Source organism: Solanum tuberosum, unplaced genomic scaffold, assembly GCF_000226075.1.
Source record: "Solanum tuberosum cultivar DM 1-3 516 R44 unplaced genomic scaffold, SolTub_3.0 scf00040, whole genome shotgun sequence".
Classification (NCBI taxonomy): domain Eukaryota; kingdom Viridiplantae; phylum Streptophyta; class Magnoliopsida; order Solanales; family Solanaceae; genus Solanum; species Solanum tuberosum.
The window spans coordinates 2395167-2414053 of NW_006238964.1; the positions used below are offsets into that span (position 1 = coordinate 2395167).

General features: G+C 36.8%; 1 protein-coding gene across 1 annotated transcript; it reads right to left on the reverse strand.

Annotated features, from left to right (window-relative positions):
- Nucleotides 1–308: 308 nt before the first annotated feature.
- Nucleotides 309–18772, reverse strand: LOC102599994 (N-alpha-acetyltransferase 15, NatA auxiliary subunit-like). The gene is made up of 26 exons (XM_006343043.2): nucleotides 18529–18772; nucleotides 17473–17551; nucleotides 15813–15895; nucleotides 15515–15664; nucleotides 14326–14441; nucleotides 13234–13339; nucleotides 12198–12269; nucleotides 12009–12124; nucleotides 10528–10660; nucleotides 8535–8612; nucleotides 8403–8456; nucleotides 8229–8299; nucleotides 6687–6741; nucleotides 6505–6600; nucleotides 4823–4951; nucleotides 4623–4705; nucleotides 4307–4537; nucleotides 3943–4075; nucleotides 3757–3864; nucleotides 2988–3119; nucleotides 2245–2301; nucleotides 2029–2126; nucleotides 1766–1824; nucleotides 1554–1665; nucleotides 1338–1438; nucleotides 309–1023 (listed from the first exon to the last, which is right to left on the reverse strand). Exons 1-26 carry the CDS (start codon nucleotides 18577–18579, stop codon nucleotides 833–835), a joined length of 2694 nt encoding a protein of 897 aa, XP_006343105.1. The 5' UTR covers nucleotides 18580–18772; the 3' UTR covers nucleotides 309–832.
- Between the last annotated feature and the right edge of the window lie 115 nt (nucleotides 18773–18887).

The window sequence follows — 18887 nt, forward strand, 5'->3', positions numbered from 1 at the left end:
CACAAAACTAACAAAAAAAGAATTTATTTCAAAGTGTCTTGCAGTCGACCTCCTACCTCAGATATGCTACAGCTTATCTTGCCCTTCTATTCAGAGTTTCAGACAGTAAAAAAGTTCTCAAGATAAACAAACAATCACACACACAATCTCCAAATGATTATTTGTCAGTTAAGCTTTCTTAAAGAAAAGATCACATATCCACCTCGACCAACGTTCTAATTTTCAGTCTAACCATCACTCAATTCTCAAGTATGGGAAAAAACAGTTTTAAGGGGGGGGCGGGGGGAAATTTAGTAAATTTCTAGAACTGAATAATAAATATCATCCTTTATCATAAGAAACGCATCACTGCAGCCGTATGAGTTTATCATTTTCTCTGAATACTATGGCAAAATTTCTTTCACATAAAACAGAATTTGTACATTAAGAAAAATGGAGAACTAAATGAAAAAAATACAACATGCACTTTAAGTCATCCTTTTTCTATGCTGACGGAATGAAGGATCCGACTACTTAAAAAAATTTCCAAGAGCTCAAACTTCAAATCTGAAAGTTGTTGAAAATGCTTCGCACCAAGCCACAAACTCTTTCCTGGTATTTGACCTGACCCTTGGCAAGACAAGCGTGTACTACTATCTTCATGTCAATGATAATCAGATCAAATCAGGTGTGGAGAACCAGTCCAGAAGCAATAAGAACCCTCGTAGAGCTGAAAATTTCCTTTAGAACCATCCTAATGTTGTCAAGTGTATACTCTAGATGCTCGATATAGTTTCACTTAGCTTCTCCAGCACTCTTCCAGAGAGATTACACTTCAGCTCGAAGTGTACAATTAAATTTGTAGATCCTTAAGCGCATTTAGTTTCTCTAATCTCCCATTTGATGAAAGAGAAGAATTTTCACCAGCATTTAGGCCTACAGCTCCATTTGCAGGAGATTTCTGTATCTGATTGTTAGCTGAGCTTTGAATACCTCCAAAGTAAGTCGAGTACACAAAGTACTCAGCACAACGAACTTTCCATCCTACAACAATGTCTCAAAAACATCACTACCCATAGAATCACCAAATATCATGTAAGTAGGTTGTCACTGATGTATTTGACAGAAAAGGATCATCTCATACATAATATAGACAAAATAATATATCCACCAGCCACCCAAATCAACAGAAAAGGAATGGATGCATGAAAAAAACGAACAGGCTACAATAGCAATATACCAGAACCAGAGTCAAACATATGCATGCAGTTAACTTCAACTCAACTTCAGGCCAAGGGAAGACTTAAGATGTACAATATGAAAAGACAGAAGGATGTGTGCAATGGTAAAGAACTTACTGGATGCAGCATCATGGTCAACCAGAGTTGTCTCGAGGAGTTTGTGAACTATAATGCAGTCGTTCAATTTCCATGACCTGACAGTTCCTTGTCCTCCGTCCCTAATTTGGAGAAAAGTAAAAACAGAGGTGATTTATTACTATTTTGCAAATATAACGAAATATTATCAGCTATGTAATGAGAATACAAATTAATGTGATGAAAACAGGGTCTTACATAGAAACAAGATCATTAACAGAGTCCTCAATTAATTTGACAGCCTCAGCCTTCTTGTTTGGTTCCAGAACATGTAGCAACTCAGCCACAGCAGCCCTATGCATCAATGATTCTGCAAACACCACACAATGAGAAATCATGTTTTCTTCAAGAATGAGAGGAGTAACGATGCAAAATAAACTAATAAAAGTATGTTACTGTTAGACACTGACCTTTATGTTTCTCAAGAAAAGTGTTGTTTGCCTCAATGAGAGATTTACCATGCAACTGGCTGGAAAGGTCAATTAGAAACATACAGAAACCTTAGTATAATTACAATCAATAACATCATACAATAATAAGATCCACAATCCCAACTAGTTGGAGTTTTTGTGAATTCCCAAATCAATGGAAGTACTATGACTGGTAGAGTATCAACACTGATAGCATTTAAACATGAGATATATAGAGAAAAGAGAAGTGCATTCAAGATGACCTAAAGGCAGGTCGCTCTGCTTCCAAGACACCCCAGATGAGCTTTTCAGTATCAGTTACTGGAGTAGGCAAGGAGTCAACTTTATGGAAGAACTTCATCTGCAAGAGATCATAGTCCATATGAGAGAGAAGCAAATATGAATACCTCGAGAAATAGAGCATGACGTGTTTATAAAACAATAATATCACTGGAAGTATTGATGCCGTAAAAGCATACCAAGCACAGATGTGATTTTGGATCATCTGCATCCAACCGCATTAAATGCTTTATTGCCTGGAAAAAGACAAAGATCAAAGTGATTGTTTGTCAATATTCCTAAAACAACTACTACTATGACTACATCTCAATCTCAAAATAGATGCAGGTCAACCAAACGAAGCCTCAATAACCATTCTGTTACATCTAGAGGCCCGCCGTTTGATTCTAACAAAAAAATTCGTGAAATAAGGAAATACTATTAAACATCATAATTATCCTGGCACTGGCATAAGATCCCTATCCAAACTAAAAAAAGCCCATATCAAACACCAGACCTGGAACAAAAGTACCAACTGACTACCCTTAGTCCTTGGTATCTCCTATAAAATCAATTTGCTTCCATGCTTTCATAATGTTCTATGTAAGTCTTTTGAGAAAACTATCCTCCATACGATTAGAAGTCAACCTCATCCTTTTTAACATCTTCGATGGCAGTGCTTTTGAGGATCTAAGTAAAACATGAGCCCAACTATTTTTAGGTGACATTCTCTCTTCTTTTTTTCATACGAGTACCACAGCAGAAAATGAAGATTAGAATTCCTGAATCCAGATACAACTAGCAATGGGGAACTAAACAAAGGGGGAAAGACAAGGAAGCATGGTAATCTCAAGCAGCTAACTATATGCATGGCCACTACTATGCCACAAAGATATACCAATATAAATATAACTGAAATCAACTGAATTATAAAGGATATTACCTGCAAGGCAAGCAAGATCTTCTGCTTCCTCATGTTTACGTCAAAGGACAGCAAATGTGTCTCCAAGAAATCTGGTGAGTGCTTAAGGAGAAGCTTGAGGTACTTTGAAGCTTCTGCCAGAGGATCTTCAGTCTGAAAGGTTTAGTGACAAGATAGTACTCTTATCAAAATCAGAAAATACCAACTGGTAGAAATTATTAAAACACTGTTCTTCCCATTTTACTGGAGATGTTTGGATTTTCATCAAGCATTCCAAGTGTTTGACACGATATCCAAAGTAACAGATGTTTGATCACTCAAAAAAAATATTGAAAAGGTAACAGTATATTAAAACATCAGCACAAATGAAGTGCTGGAATCCATATTAACAGATTACAAAAAGCAAAATATCACCTGTTCAGCTCACAGGGATTCTATGATTGATGCTACTTCATCTACATTTTTTTTTCTTTACACCAAAAATGACATTACAAAATACAATTCATCTTAATCTTCTGTACTGAGCTACTTTTATCTTCAAAACATCTTTGCATGGATACTTTACAAATTTAAATCCAAAGTGCAACAACATACCCATCATCATTAACTCCATTAGAAGATAATGGAATAGTCGTCATCAAAATAAAATAAAAAATCTAACAGTTACTCCTGACTACTCTAAATTCATACTAGAAATTGTGCAAAGAATGCATTATCAAAAAAAATTGTGCAATGAATGGATGGATACTTTATACCTAAAAGATGTGACAGATGGCAGAAAAGGGAATACCTGAATCAATTTTTCACCATGTGGATCAGGATCTACAGGCTTCACATGGCGCTTTCCAGATTTAGTAGCACTAGTTGCATTGGATTCCTCAATTTTGACTTCTGCATCCTAAACACAATTCAAAAGATTAAGGCACCTATACTAAAATGAAATTTTCAAAGAACAAGAAGAAGCAAATTTGAGTACTTTCTTAGCTCGTGCTTCTGCCTTCCTCAGTTTTTGCTTTAATTTCTTTTTCTGAGAAGGAGGCAACTTGGACATTGCATCATCCTCTTCAGATGCTGACTTCAAAGGAGAATCGTACAGCTTCAGATAGCATCTAATGTAGAGGCAAAACAAAGCATAAAAACATAAAAAGTTTCAGCAAAGCAATTCTCAGTAAGCTTGCAAGTTGCATGTAATCAAACCGGAAAACTAGGATACTATAAGCAGAAGAGTTCCAGTCTTCTATTGTTCCACTTCAACAGAAAGTTCACATATAATGCAAAGTAGAACCACATAGTTGAGAGAAACCAAAAATTTGAAGATTGAGCAAGTCAATATTCAGTACCTGATAGCACCACTAGCTGCTTTGCGAAAATACGCATGTGAATGAAGCCGATCTTGAAACTTCAACATTTCCACGTAGGCCCGCAGAGTCATTTTTCTTAGGCAGTAGGAGTGAAAATCAAACTGGTCCTCCGTGATATCCGCGTAATGCTTCTCCACTGCCAGAAACTTCTTTAAGGACCTTCCCAACTCACCTTGGCGAAGATAACTTTCCCCTGATGCTAGTTCATACCTTTCATATAAAAAATTAAACAAGGCCAGTAAGACACTCACACACAGAACTTCTGACCATGATCGGGCTCCAGTAAGAGACTTACCACATGCACTGCATATCATAAAGGTTATTGTGTTGCTCCCCGTCTTTGGTGAATAGTACAGCAGTCTTTTCAGCCAATGTGACCTTCAGTCATATGTCCACAAAGTAGTTGGAAGACAAATTAGGAACCAAGGTAATTCATAAGAATTGACAACAAGAGAAAATACAGTCAAGTGAAAGAGATAACACATAAGAAAGCACCTGATCTGCCTGAAGCATGCGCTTAACACATTCGCTATTAACATATCGATCTGCAAGATCCATACACCTAGCTTCATCAGCAAGTGCAGCAGCTGCTGCCAAGTCACCAGCATGCTTTAGTATGCGGCTCTGTTTAGAACAGATAACAAGAAAGGTTATTCAAATGTAAATACAAGAGGCCAAAGCAATGATCTATTTAAACAAATCTTAAGTTACTCCAGGTAACAAAATCCAAGAACATGATTATAGAATTTGAGTGGAAAGAAGAAAGTTGCAAATTTATCTCTGGTTACTATGTCAAAAGAAATTGTCACAGTATTAGATAGGCTTTTTGTCAATATGTACCTTGCAAGGTTAATTTTTTGTTTTCTTTTAATAAAGAATTTTGATTACAAAAAGTAATGGAGAATCAAAAAATACGCAACAAAATGCTAATCACTAAAAAGGTGGGGACAAACCAAGACATACAATTTATCATGTGTTTATAATAGCTTTAATTTAATTGATAGTAAACAAAAGGCCCAACTTTGAGCAAACGAAAGAAGGGAAGATGAAAATGAGTTCAAAATCATAGCATATTTTCAAAGAGTTTGGTGCCAAAACTAACCTTAAAAGGAAAATTTGGAAATACAACCAAAGTCCATACTTGGGTTGAAACAGGAAAGAGACGATCTATCTTTTATAAAGGAGAGAGGTTACTTTGTAGCAAAGCTAGAGCTTTGACAAAATGAATTGTAGTTAGCTATTTCATTTTTGGTGTAAAGACATAAAACAACAAATTTTACTTCTCCTTCATCATACAGATCCAACTTCAAGCAGATAACATCATAAACAGCAAGAAATAAACAGAAATTCAGAAATCCAGCAATCATCCTAAGAGTCAAAATTAGTTCCTCAGAAGTCAATTTGAAGCTCTATCAGCTACATAAGAATTAAGAAATGGATAACTATTATTCATGATCCTTCCGCTTTCCTACATTTAGTAACAGGTTTTTATGTTATTGGATAGGGTGTAAGGGTTACTGATCTTCAGCATATCAAATTGTCAACTATACCACGATTCCAAACTAGCTGAGGTCACTGTATAAATCATTTGTTCCTATTCCACTCACTCATGACCCATTTGTGTATAAAAACAATTTGCATTTAGGTGCTTCTAAAACCAGAGGTTTTCTAAATCTCACCCACTTACTTACACTAACATAACATCTCTAACGAAACAAAAAAAAAAACCACCAAACACTGGTGGTAAACTAGTAATGCTAGTGTAACAACTACTAAGAATCAATCCTGATTAGCGCCTATATGAATTTTTTTTTTCTTCTCTTTTTATAACAATAGTGTCCAAGACAGTTTGTCCACACCTCAACTATTCTACCAGATACATTCTATCTCCCACCAACAGAATTATGGGGGCAACTCGGCCGACTGATGCTTAGGCAACAACAATAGCATACCCAGTGTAATCCCACAAGTGGGGGACTGGGGTCTGGAAAGGACATCAAGCCACACCCTTGGGTGAAAAATTAAAAGGGGCACTTAATTCTATTGAAAGAGAATGGAAAGAGACTGGATAGCCCACTTTTATTTTAGAATCTTGACCAAAAGCAACTTCTTACCAAACATTCAAGTCAAAAGGATGCAAAAAGGTGACCAGAGAAAATGATAATAAGCCAATATACCTTGACAGAGTATAAATCTATTACAGTTGGAGTGTGCTCAATTGCCTCGTCAATTTTAGTAAGAGCAATGTCATACTGTTCACGTCTATCATAGTGCTGCAGGAACATAGTTTTTCATCAATTTGGAGAGTGAAAAGTAAACACAGAAATGGTTTGACTAATACGGAGACAAGTGAGCAAACCTGAGCCAAATAAAATAAAGTCCACATAAGTGTTGAAGGGGGTTCCTTCTCCACTCTGCACTTAAAGCATAAGGTTACATCTGTAAGTATATAACCCCATAAAAATAGCAAATCCCACAGAGACCATAAAGTATTACAATAGGCATTGAATACAGCAAGCACATAGTACATTTACGCATTAACCAAGGCAAATTCTGTCCCAATTGAGTTGGTTACTTAGTTTTAATTGAATTCTCAACTGCACCCTGGCTAATTATTATGGCTTTGAGACAAGTCAATCACCATCACTCCAAGTTAGATGGTTAAACTGTTTTTATATACAGTTGTCGATGGATAATAGCAGTCAACAGTGCCTTCGAGAATCCTGAATAGCAATTACTATACCAACACGGCATCAGCAGGAGGATTTATTAAATTTGACAAAAGAAGGCAATGTATCCCCACAAAGTATTTGATGCTAAAAGTATTTATGCAAAAGAAATTCTATTCATGCAAAATGAAAGATTTCATGCGGTCTGACCCTCCCCTGGACCTTGCGCATAGCGCCATTTTAGTGCACCAGGCTGCCCTTCATGTAGATTGAAAATAAGAATGAAGAAGAAAATCATATAATTAAACACCAAAAGGGGAACCGCTTGGTCCTCAAACGTCCTCCGTGAAGTTGTATTGACTAACAGATGTACATCACCCCTAAATAAAATTTGAGAAAAGAGGAATAAGAGAGTTTAACATAGTAGACAACCTACACACTGCACTAGTTCCTGGACTATCAACAAATCAAATTACACAATTGTTTAAGCATCAAAGATAATAGTATTCTGAAGTGATAACTATGTAGATTTCAATGACTGATGTAGTTCACTTCTAATTTTTATTTATAAAATATAGATGTCACTAAATTTTTAAAAGAAGGGAGCGCTCAGACGCACAACTATATCATGTGATCTTTCAAAACCAGTGAAACCCTACACCACATGACCATATGTCACTAACTATTAACATCTTGTCTGCTCTTTCACACTCTCAATATAACATACATTTATAAAGGTTACCAAAGCAAAGGAAAATAAGTTCTGCTAAAATAGTTTCTGGAAACCTTCTCAAAAAATAGTTTCCAGAAAAGAAATAGAAACTGGTAAAATTATTAAGACACACTGTGATCTCAAAATTGTATTTAAGTATCTTTTTGTTCGGTTCATAGATAGAAATTTCTTCAGAAACACCGAACTACCTTCCAAATTTGCACAACACTTGGTTGCTAATCCCAGGAACTTCTTCAAAACAGGTCTAATACTTGACTCAAAATACTCATCAGAGACTGTGAAGTGTCAAGCCCTCGAGGTGGTTCAGAAAGGATGAGATAGTACAAATAGAGAAGCTTCTTACTGACATGAAACGTTACCAAGAATAACAAATAAAAATTAACTCAGTTCAGGTAGAAGTGATTAAATAAGGTTAGTACTGCAATTTAGTTAATCCTTCATTAGAATCAAGAAACATGCCATAGTGCAACATAGACCAAAAAATTAGGCGAATGTATACCTCCCAGGGTATCCACCAGTACTCTTAAGTGATTGTTCAAGCTTCAAAACAAATTCCCCTAGAATATCGGCCTGTAAGAGATGAAGAGAACCAGAAATCAATCAAAAAAATAAACAGGCTACAATAACTATGCAATACTCTAAGTCAAGCACATCAAGGAGCATCTGCACTAACCTTGCCAGGATGATCATACAGCGGATAAAGATCAGAAAACAAAGAAGGAACCCCCTACATATGCATCAGTAAATAAAGTATCAGCTCAGCTCTAAGACCAAGGAAACCTAGCGGAGTGCCAAGAATAAATACTTTTGTCAGAAGAGGTCGAATATAATTATCTGCAGCTTCTCGAAACTTGTCATCTTGGAGAAAATCAAGTGGAATTCTCTGCAAAAGAACATGGAAAAAGGAAACAGAAGAATAAGACAAAGAAACAAACAAAGAAGTCTATTATGCATACTGAAAGAACATCCCTTTCCTACATCAAAAAAATGGGATAAAGACTTCTCCATAAGCAAACAAAGAAGAATGTTTTTGGCAACTAAACCACAAGAACTTCATTTCTTTGAACATCTGAGTAATCTCCGAGGCCAGTGGCACAATGAGCCCACTACACCCTTTTCCGCTTAAATACCTCATTTTTGTCTGCAGAAAGGTTTGAACCTGTGATGTGCCCCTACCCACACATCGTACTGCGCACTTACCACTACTCAGCACTGGATCAAATCCCGGGGCAACTACACAAGAACTTCATTTATGGCTCTCAGTCACACAAAGATTATGAAAGGTCTAGATTGATAATAAAATGTCACTTTTATCAAACAAAGGGGTAGAATAACAACAAATGTGCACATGCAAGTCATAAAAATTACAAGACAAAACAGCCTGATTCATTCTATGGGTAACAAAGACTGATGGAGGGACAAGTATGGGACTTGAATTCAGGAGAAGTTTACCAGACGGACGGGAGGTAAGGGAACTACAGAGACTGATGGAGGTGGTACTTACAGAAAGAACATCACCTAACTGAAACAGGATTTATGGAAGTGGAAAGAGAGGGGACACGGGTTGTTCTCAGTGATGTCCTTCTACAGCAGGCTATTGAAGAGGGAGGATCCTGGATTTTGGATTTCTTCAATCACGTCCTTCTACAACAAGCTATTGAAGAGGGAGGATTCTGGATTTCAATACCTATCAGTGTGGATGCCGAAAGGGACACAGGAAGAGGTTTGCTTCTTTACGTGGTTGGCAGCTTAGGAAGAAACATTAATGGCTGAGAATTTGAGGAAAGGAAAATTTATTAGCTGTGCCATTGTTCCGGTGAAGACCTGAACCATTTTACTAGTTTACTACAAGATGGCCAGTCAGTTAAGGTGGACAGTCCTGAATTTGGTTGGAGAACAATGGGCAATGCCTGAGACAGTCGAGGGAATGATGCATACCACTAGCACTTATTTAGGTGCTTTGGGAAGAAAGGAAAAGAGAGAATTTGAAGGGGAAGAACATGATCTTTGATTACTTGACATCACTAAGTATACACAGCAGTTTCTTCAAAGTCGATGCTTAAGTCAAAACTTCCTGAATATAAATGAACAAATACAGATGAGGAAGTATATTTTTGTTTGGTTTCCCACCCGGTGTCCGGTACCCACATAGGAACCCGACTAAATCCAAATTTGCACTAGGAAGTCCCACATTGGGGGGTAAAGAGCTCACTAACAACAGCGACTTCGTACTAGGGGTACTCGAACCCGAGACGAGGAAGTATTGCCATAGAAGAGGTTGGCATTTATTGTCATGAAACTAAAGCACCTTCTGTGGTCTTCATACCGTACAAGAGAACTGGAGTCCTCCATTTCCATGGTAAAATGTAGAGATAGAGCACAAGCCTTAGGTCTTTTTCTTTTTTAAAATATATAAAGCACCCTGACTTCAAGGAATATAACATTTGAAAGTGAGGAGCCATGTAACAGAAGTAGAACTAAAATCTCCAAAGAAGACCAAGTTGGAAACTCTTCACCAAGAATGCCCCCTCGTCTTAAGTTCTTCGATTGCTTGTGACATAAACTATACTATTCAGAAAAACGTAATGTTTAGGACATATAACAAAATGCTAAGCCTGTTGTTGCAACATTAGAATATCAACAGAACGTTGCTGGTTAACATTAAATGTATAATGCTTATAGCACGTTTCTCTTTGTTTTCTCAATCATGTTGAGAAAACAAAGAATAACGTGACATAGAGGCTAGCACAAGCCATCAACGGGAGATCATTTTTTTGAGAAAGGATAAAGTCAATTACCTTTACAGCAGATGATCTACTATACTGATGGGCAAGTACTCTGTACAAATTTTCTAGTCTATCAATTTCATCAGCGGTATATTGCCCCTTTTCAGAATACAATCCCAAACATCTTTGTAAACCATCATAGTATCTGAAAGTTATACAGAAAAAATCACGGGAAATAGTTACTTCTTCAACTTAAGAGTAAAGGCAAGCTAAATGTCATGTTGTTCAAGTAAAATAGAGTCTAGCAACATAATAAGCAAAAATGCATGCCTCCAATTATTAGAAACCAGCACATAATACCCGAATTAGGTGTGCGAAAAGTGGGAGATGAAGAGAATCCATGTAAAATTAAAAGAACGATTTCATAAGCCAATCCAACCTAATATTGATTCCTTTCATTGACTCAACTGAGTAATATAAACCAAACAGGCACAAAAGAAATTTCAAACTAGCTTCCCCTTTCTCTTGCTTACCTTGTACCTAACACATACGAGCTATGATGATTCATTTTAGACCTTAGATAACAGAAAATACCTATATCCCACCTTACGAAAGTTCCTATTCGTTGCCAAAACCTTTAAAATGATGCCCCCAAGCACTCATATGAGTAGTATGGAGACAGAAATTGGAGAGTTTTTTGAGGGATAGAGAAAGACTCGTACAATTGAGGTCGCCTCTTATCCCTTGTTTCTTTTTGGTGCACCCATGAGGGAACTTGTATAGAAGTTTGCCTTTTGTGGAAAATCATTTGTTGTACTAGGTTCTCTACTTTTTGGCTAAGTTGCGCGGACTCTTCACTTTCTACGCCGCACCCATGTCGGATTCTCCAAAAGCACACTACTTTTGGCGAATCCGACACGCACCCCTTGACATTGTTGAAGAGTCCGGGCAACATAGCTTTTTGGCATACAAGAATTCTCCCATTTTCTTGATAAGATTATTTACCTAATAAAAAACAGTAACCAGGACCCTGAATCATGAGGTGAATAATACTTTTTAAGGTTATTTTGCTTAATTTGGTCCACTTCGTAAACACAGAAAAACAGATATTACGGAAAAAAAACAACTAATTAAGAAGTTGGGAGACTTGAAGTTGCATGTGTGTGTAGTTCTTTTTCAAAAAGAAAATGGCCAAAACAGAAGGGACTAAATAAACACAAAGACAAACATTTTGAAAGGACGCAGCTAAAGACAAAAGCTACATATTTATCACTAATCAGTTTCTTTCTGATGTTCCAAAACAGTGTACCAAACAACAGAAACCTGAATTTAGAATTCCATTTTGTACTTGGCATAAATATTGGGGGGAAATGCCTCAGGAGAACAACATGTGATACTAATCTTGTGACGAACACCTGATTTCGAAAAGAAAGATTTACACAAATAGAAATGATTTAGGTATAGTCTCACCTGATGACACTGATTTTATTACATGAAGGCATCTACTATAAGTTACAGCAAAGTTCAAACAAACAAATTAGATAATTATGTACCTGTAATTGTCAGGATTCATGGTGAGAAGCACTCTGAACAACTTTTCACCTTCCTCAAAGCGGCCAAGCTTCAAAATAAGTAAAGCTTCTTGCTCCTTATAGTCCAATTTGTCAACCTGAGGTGGCATAATATTAGTCAATACCCATTCCTAATTTGAAAACAATTTCATGGCACTAAATTATGTGTACCATCTTCGACTCCTTCTTGCGTAATTCTTCAAGAGCCCTCTCAGGAAATCCACATTCCTCTAATAAAGAGATCTGAAATAGTCAAAAAGCACATGACACCGAAGTTGCAGAATTAAGCAGCAGCATCCTAAAGAGGCAATTCATATCTAAAACCTCCACAATCAACAATGCCAAGTGAACACCATCAAATAGTACATTTCATCAAAAGAAACACCACCAAGTTAGTACGAGAACCTCCCCCCACCCCCCCCAAAAAAAAAAAAAAAAAAAAAAAAAAAAAGTTAAATTGTTAGCTAAGGATGACCAGCGACTACAGAAGCAAAATGTTTTCGGATAACTCATGAGCATCCTAAATTTCCTATCCAGATATAAAGCAACTTAAGTATTAGGCTTGACTATAACACAATGCTGTAGCTATCCTAAGCAGCAATTTCAGGTTACCTCGAACAGTATTGATCAGAAACACTACACTGGATCTATGTTAAATTGTTAGCTAAGGATGACCAGCGACTACAGAAGCAAAATGTTTTCGGATAACTCATGAGCATCCTAAATTTCCTATCCAGATATAAAGCAACTTAAGTATTAGGCTTGACTATAACACAATGCTGTAGCTATCCTAAGCAGCAATTTCAGGTTACCTCGAACAGTATTGATCAGAAACACTACAACAGATTGGACCAGTCACTTTTTACGTGTGCAACTATGGACTACACTTCACTGATAGACAACTTTCTGAATACGGAGCTAAATCAACTGCAATGTATACTCTCCTTTTTTATGCAATTTCAACTGCAATGTATACTTTTCCAGCTTGAAAAACCACTCTCATACTAAATTTAATTTCTGAAAAAGGGGAAGTGCAAATAAGTGAACTTTGGGAATTTTCAAGCCTGAAAGTGCAAAACCTTAACAGTACCAAGCTAAAGCAGATTGGTATTTGCACAAGTGTCTTGGCTGCTACCAAACACAGTCCCTCAGATAAAGATAAAATCTTAAACAAAAGTAATACCCTCTTCCTAGCAGTGACAGTTACCTTGTACAGGAGCATCTCCCCATGTTCACAACGTTCATTCTCTGGAGGGTAATCATCATCAAGAGTCCCTTCATATGCCTCAAGGATATCAACAGCTTTTGATCCACTAACAAACAACAAAGGGAACTACCTCAACATCCACGGATTAGATAATAGAACTGAATGATAACGAATCTCAAGGGCACAAATATTTGTGAAATAAACGGTGATAAGCACTTAGCAGCAACAACAAGAGTACCCATTACCCCCATGACTGATAATACTAAACAACTTAGAAACTTCAGGCAAAGGAAACCACTGAAGTAACAATAATGAAAATGCTGAACTTTTTCTTAACACTACAAAGTATAAGTTCTGAAGATGCAACACATTCACGCCACTGGTTATATCAAACTTCAAGCGTTATGCCGACTTTTGATTTCTTGGCCCTTCTGATTTATCTTATTGTTTTTCAACAACATAGAAATCCATGTCAATAGTGATAAGAAAGACTCAAACAGTACAACATAGTGATAAAACATCTCCGGCACCTTCATGCTTCAGTTATCTAAGAGTAATTTTCTTTTTTCTACTGAAACAAATTAGCTAAATACTGAATAAGACTTGATATCAACTCACCCACTTAAGCAACCTAAATCCTGTCCACACATAAACTCAAAAGAGGTGCTATTGGTGGAATCTAACAAGAGAAATGAAATTAAAAGAGCAAAGGAACTAAGAAAGTCGACCAACTGCCAATTTCCTGTTTTTAGATAAGAAAAGGGAATGTCAGTTTTGTAAAGTCAAATGTTTTCAAATTTTATATTTGGTGAAGGAGAAGCACTGAAAATGTAAATGGAGATAGTATTGGACTTGGACTCCATCATGTGTTGAGACAAGTCCGCATTTTTGCAGTCTTTTGCTACCTCCTTGGTAGTTGATACTGATTAGTAGAGAAAGTCAGCTGTAAAATTTCAATCAGGTGAATTTAGGTGCTGATATTATTCCCCCACATGGATGTTTTAACATCAGAAAAAACATATAATGCAGCAGTCCTCAAAGAGGTCAGCAAAACAAAGTAGATATCTCTACCATACTAGAAGCGACACATACTTTGAGTTTAAATGATGAGCAACGGCAAAGCCAATCCAGTTCATACGATGATTTGGTTTTAGAGTGAGCAATTGCTGTCTTGTTTCAACAAAACCTTCCAAGTCGCGCATTTGTGCCTGTAAGAAAACACAAATCAATGCATAAATTGGATGGAGCAGGATAGACGAACTTCACAATGAATGCGAAAAGGTAGTCAGAGCAATTCATTGAAGCACATATTAAAACAGAATATGCAATTGGTATGGGCCAGACGTGCACATCTACATGTTTCTGTGAAATCAGCAGCTCCGTGTAATAACACTGTCTTAAGAACCCAACTGAAGAAGATGACTACAGATATGCCACATCAAAGAGCACACAATGAATTGTTGAAATTCTATGGACATAATTATATGAGCATAAGTACATGTCAAAAGTCAAACTGCACTTGGATCAACAAGAGAAGGCATGGAAATCAACACTGTATAAGACTTCAAAAATAGCACTCGCATTAATGAAAGAAGGAATAAAATACAAACGGTCTGCACTTCCAAAAACATTTTTTTCACAAGGCACTTTAAAATGAAACTAAGTATCAACGGAAAAATAATGGCAAAAATCATAACTATATATGATGAACTTCTAGTCCGCCCTCTTCTAAATACAATAACTTCCTATCCAATCTGCTTACTATACTATTTGTGGAGTAGAGAACTCCTCAAGGAACACAACTGGGAAGAACATAAGCACATAACATTGAACACTAGAAAGCACTTCAATGAGGCTTTAGGTATGATGAGCCGAGCCAAAGGGGGGAAAGAAAGATAATTGAAGTGCACACAACAACATCATACCCAGACTAATCTCACAAAAGGGTCTGGGGAGGCTCTACAGTCTACGCAGACCTTACCCCTACCTTTATGGAATAGAGAGGTTGTTTCCGGTAGAACCCGTGGATCGAAAGAAGAGTAATCAAAGCAAGAATGAAAAGAAAATAACGACAGCAAAATAACAAGAAGTACACAGCAAATAAAGCGACAGGTACTAGTAAAGATCGGAGGATAAGATCCTACCTGAATTACTAACTAATACTACCAAATAGGGAGAAGATTATAAGAGGAGACTAGCTGAAGTGCACAAATGGTCAGAAAGAAAGAAAGACGAACAAAAACTGAAATATTTGGTACAAAGAAGACCAGAAGAGTCCCACCTGTAGAAGGGATAGGTCTCGTAATATCTCAATATTGTCAGGATCAATCCTGAGGGCATTTCGATAGCATTTAATTGCTTCTCGGTACTCTCTATCAGACCGGTATAGGAGACCATAAACATGCCAACAAACATGGCTCTTAAGGTCATTCTGCAAAGAGAGGAAGACAATTAATTCCAATACATCACAAATAAGAATCCAACCTAAAGCCCTTATCAAAATAAGGGAATCCAATCTAAAGCACTATGTGCTTTTAATTCCAAAAATGAAAAAGAAAAAAAAAAGAGGAAAACTACACCTTCAATCCAAGCCGGACAAGTTCATATGCTTCTGACTTCCGGTCCATACAATTCAATGTTAATCCTTTCATTGACAATGTTTCTGGTAACCACAAAACGAAGTAAACAATAGCATCAGCATCCGCAGAAAAAAATGGCAATCAACATAGAATGTGGGTATCTTATTGATAGCCCGTACATCAGTTACTGCATCGTCAAAAGCCACGTTGATGATAATGTCAGTGTTATCAAGGCGAAAAGAGTGAAAAAATGCTCATGTGTCTATCGGGACTTTTAACAGCAAAGCGCAATTAATATGTGAGCTTTAGTTCTAAAAAATGCAATGAAGCAAAAGTAGGAACATTTATGTAAATGCAATAAAAAAACAACTTCATACATACTGATTGTCCTTAACAATTAACATATCTCTTTTCCATGTATTTATTTTTTTAGTATTCCTCTATTAACGATACAACTTATTTCAATGGGGACATACCTTAATATCTTTCCTACACTGAAGCACGGCCTAAGTTAGGGGAAGCACCTACCCTAGTCCTACCCTGAGATTCAGCTCTCAAATGTGTCTCAAATGTGTCTCAAATGAGACAAAACCAGTTAATATCAGGGGAGGAAAAATAAATTATGGTTTTGACATGGTCTTTAGGTTCTATGGGAGACAACAATGGCATTGGAGAGTGAACGGGGAATTAGGATCGAGGGTACAGTGAGGTGGTTCAGTGCCGAAAGTTTCAGTTTCATTGCTCCTAATGATCGTTGTCACCAATCTGGTATCAAATCTAAAGGCTTACCCAACTTAGTCGAAGGTGAAGCCCTCGAGTTCGATGTTGATCCCCAGACAACAGCCACATGCCAAGATTTTCAACATCGTCACAGGCGGTATTGGTGGTGCACCTGTCCAAGGCAGCTCCAATAACCTGGCAGTGGCGATCGTTGTGGTGAGGGATTTGAACATGTGAGAAATTCTTACCTCCTTTACCACTTCTACTGGAATTTTTCCTTATGTCGAAGCAGCTTATATATAACCCCAAAAATATTTTTTCATAATTTTAGTGAATTGAACCCCCTTTCTCCAAGATAGCTCTACCCTTGAATTCATGGATACTATTTTAACTTAGACATCCTCGGACTTATATAAGGTGTAAGCAGGAGCACAGTGAAACCACTGTAGTTGGTGTCAGCATCTACAGTGCAATTTTATTGGATGTCCCCGAAGGACAACTTCATCGATCACTGCTACTTCATAAAACCAGACAAGGTCTAAAAACACCTAAATATTTGGCGCATGTGTTTGTTTCTCCATCCCTCATAATATTGGGAGCAACAAAAAGGAGAGTACACAGCACCGACTAGAAATATGCCTCCAGTTAACTTTGGTAGCAAAAAGCTTGTTGCTCGGATGGAAACTTATGTCCTACTGCCTTCTGGCATATACCACTGAGAGAATAAGTTAGATGCTTGAATGAGTGAAGCTAGTTAATTATTTGAATCTAACAATCTAACATGGTAGAAATGGCTATAGAGTGGAATTCATGCATATAGATGTATCAAAGAATTTTAAAATGAACAAACTGATGTTCCTGTCTAGTGGTACCGTCAAAAGGAACCAATGCTTTATTTTTAAATTCCATTTTTGATATGCTGCAATAAAATTGGACTTACCTCCATGATTAGGAAACTTCTTGAGAATCGTATCAGTAGCTTTTAGTCCTTTCTTATACTGCTTAGTCTCGTAAGATTTCTGCAGGAATTGAGGAATAGGGTATTAAATTAACCATGTCTTCAACAACTAACAATGCCAGAAATGGATTAAAGATAGAGTCAGACCATATCTTCATATCAAGTCATTGATAGTCAGAATGAGGACATACACTCGCAAATAAAATTAACTTAATCGTCTTATGCAGTCATCTAAACAATGTCAATCAGATAACAATATGTCAATCTACTAAAAGAAAATAACATATTTTGTCCCCATGAACTACATGCTAGGAAAGGAAAATCTTGTTTATGTGACTTGGTAGTTAAATCCAGCAAGGACTCCTGCCACTTCACAACCTTTACTTGAATGATTCAGGATGCTAAATTGAAGACTGAAGGAAACAATTATCAATTACCACAAATGCTATGAAATAAAACTATTCAAAACATATTCTGCGGAAGTGTTACTGCCGGTCTGTAATCATGATCTTCTCCACTTCACATAATCAGATAGGATAAAGAGTCGCCCTTAACAAAGATCCAGAAAGGGAATGCTATCCAATTAACTCAAAACTAATAAAAAGACTGACGCTTGTGTAAATGGGCAGATGAGTAAAAAAGCACTTGCATTAATAAACAAATCAAAAAAAAATCAGTTCTTGATGATAACAACATTATTCAGTCGGCCACTCATTAAAAACAGACACTTGACATGAATAATGTAATACACATGTATGATGTTCCATCCTGACAGAACAAATAAATTATGTCTCCACCGCCACAGGATCTTGAAAAAGTCACAATCTTTAGTTCAAATTCGCAAAGCTAAGTAAGAATTACAGTAACATTCAATCAGACATCCAATTCAGTGAAAGTAATTGTCATGAATTCTAGGGCTAAATCAACATAAACGGAAAAAAAATATTAGATGCGACCAATAAAATTCAAGTGAAAACAATTCACGGTGAAGAAAGCATCGATTGAAGTAGAAGATAGGAAATAGAATTGAAGACTTACAACTATGAGTTTGAAGAGGTTGGCCTCTTTTGGAGGAAGTGAAGCCCCCATTGTTGCAGAGCGGAGATTGTTGAGATATAGAGCGAATCGAGTGAAAGATCGATAGATTGGAAGTGAAAAAGTGAGGGCTTTGTATTTAAGGGCTGCGATAGAGAAGAAATACCATAGGAATGGTGGCTTTTATCTGCTGCAACCCTACTCAGAGCAAGGAATTAGGCAAGTTGAGTTGTGGGAACCTCGGCGTGGGTCTTTCGGTAATTTCTCTTAATTCTTCAGAAATTTACATAAATCTTTATTCTTTCTTCCTCCATATATATATAAGTGGTCGATTTTTTATTTATTTATTTTTTCGTAAAAGC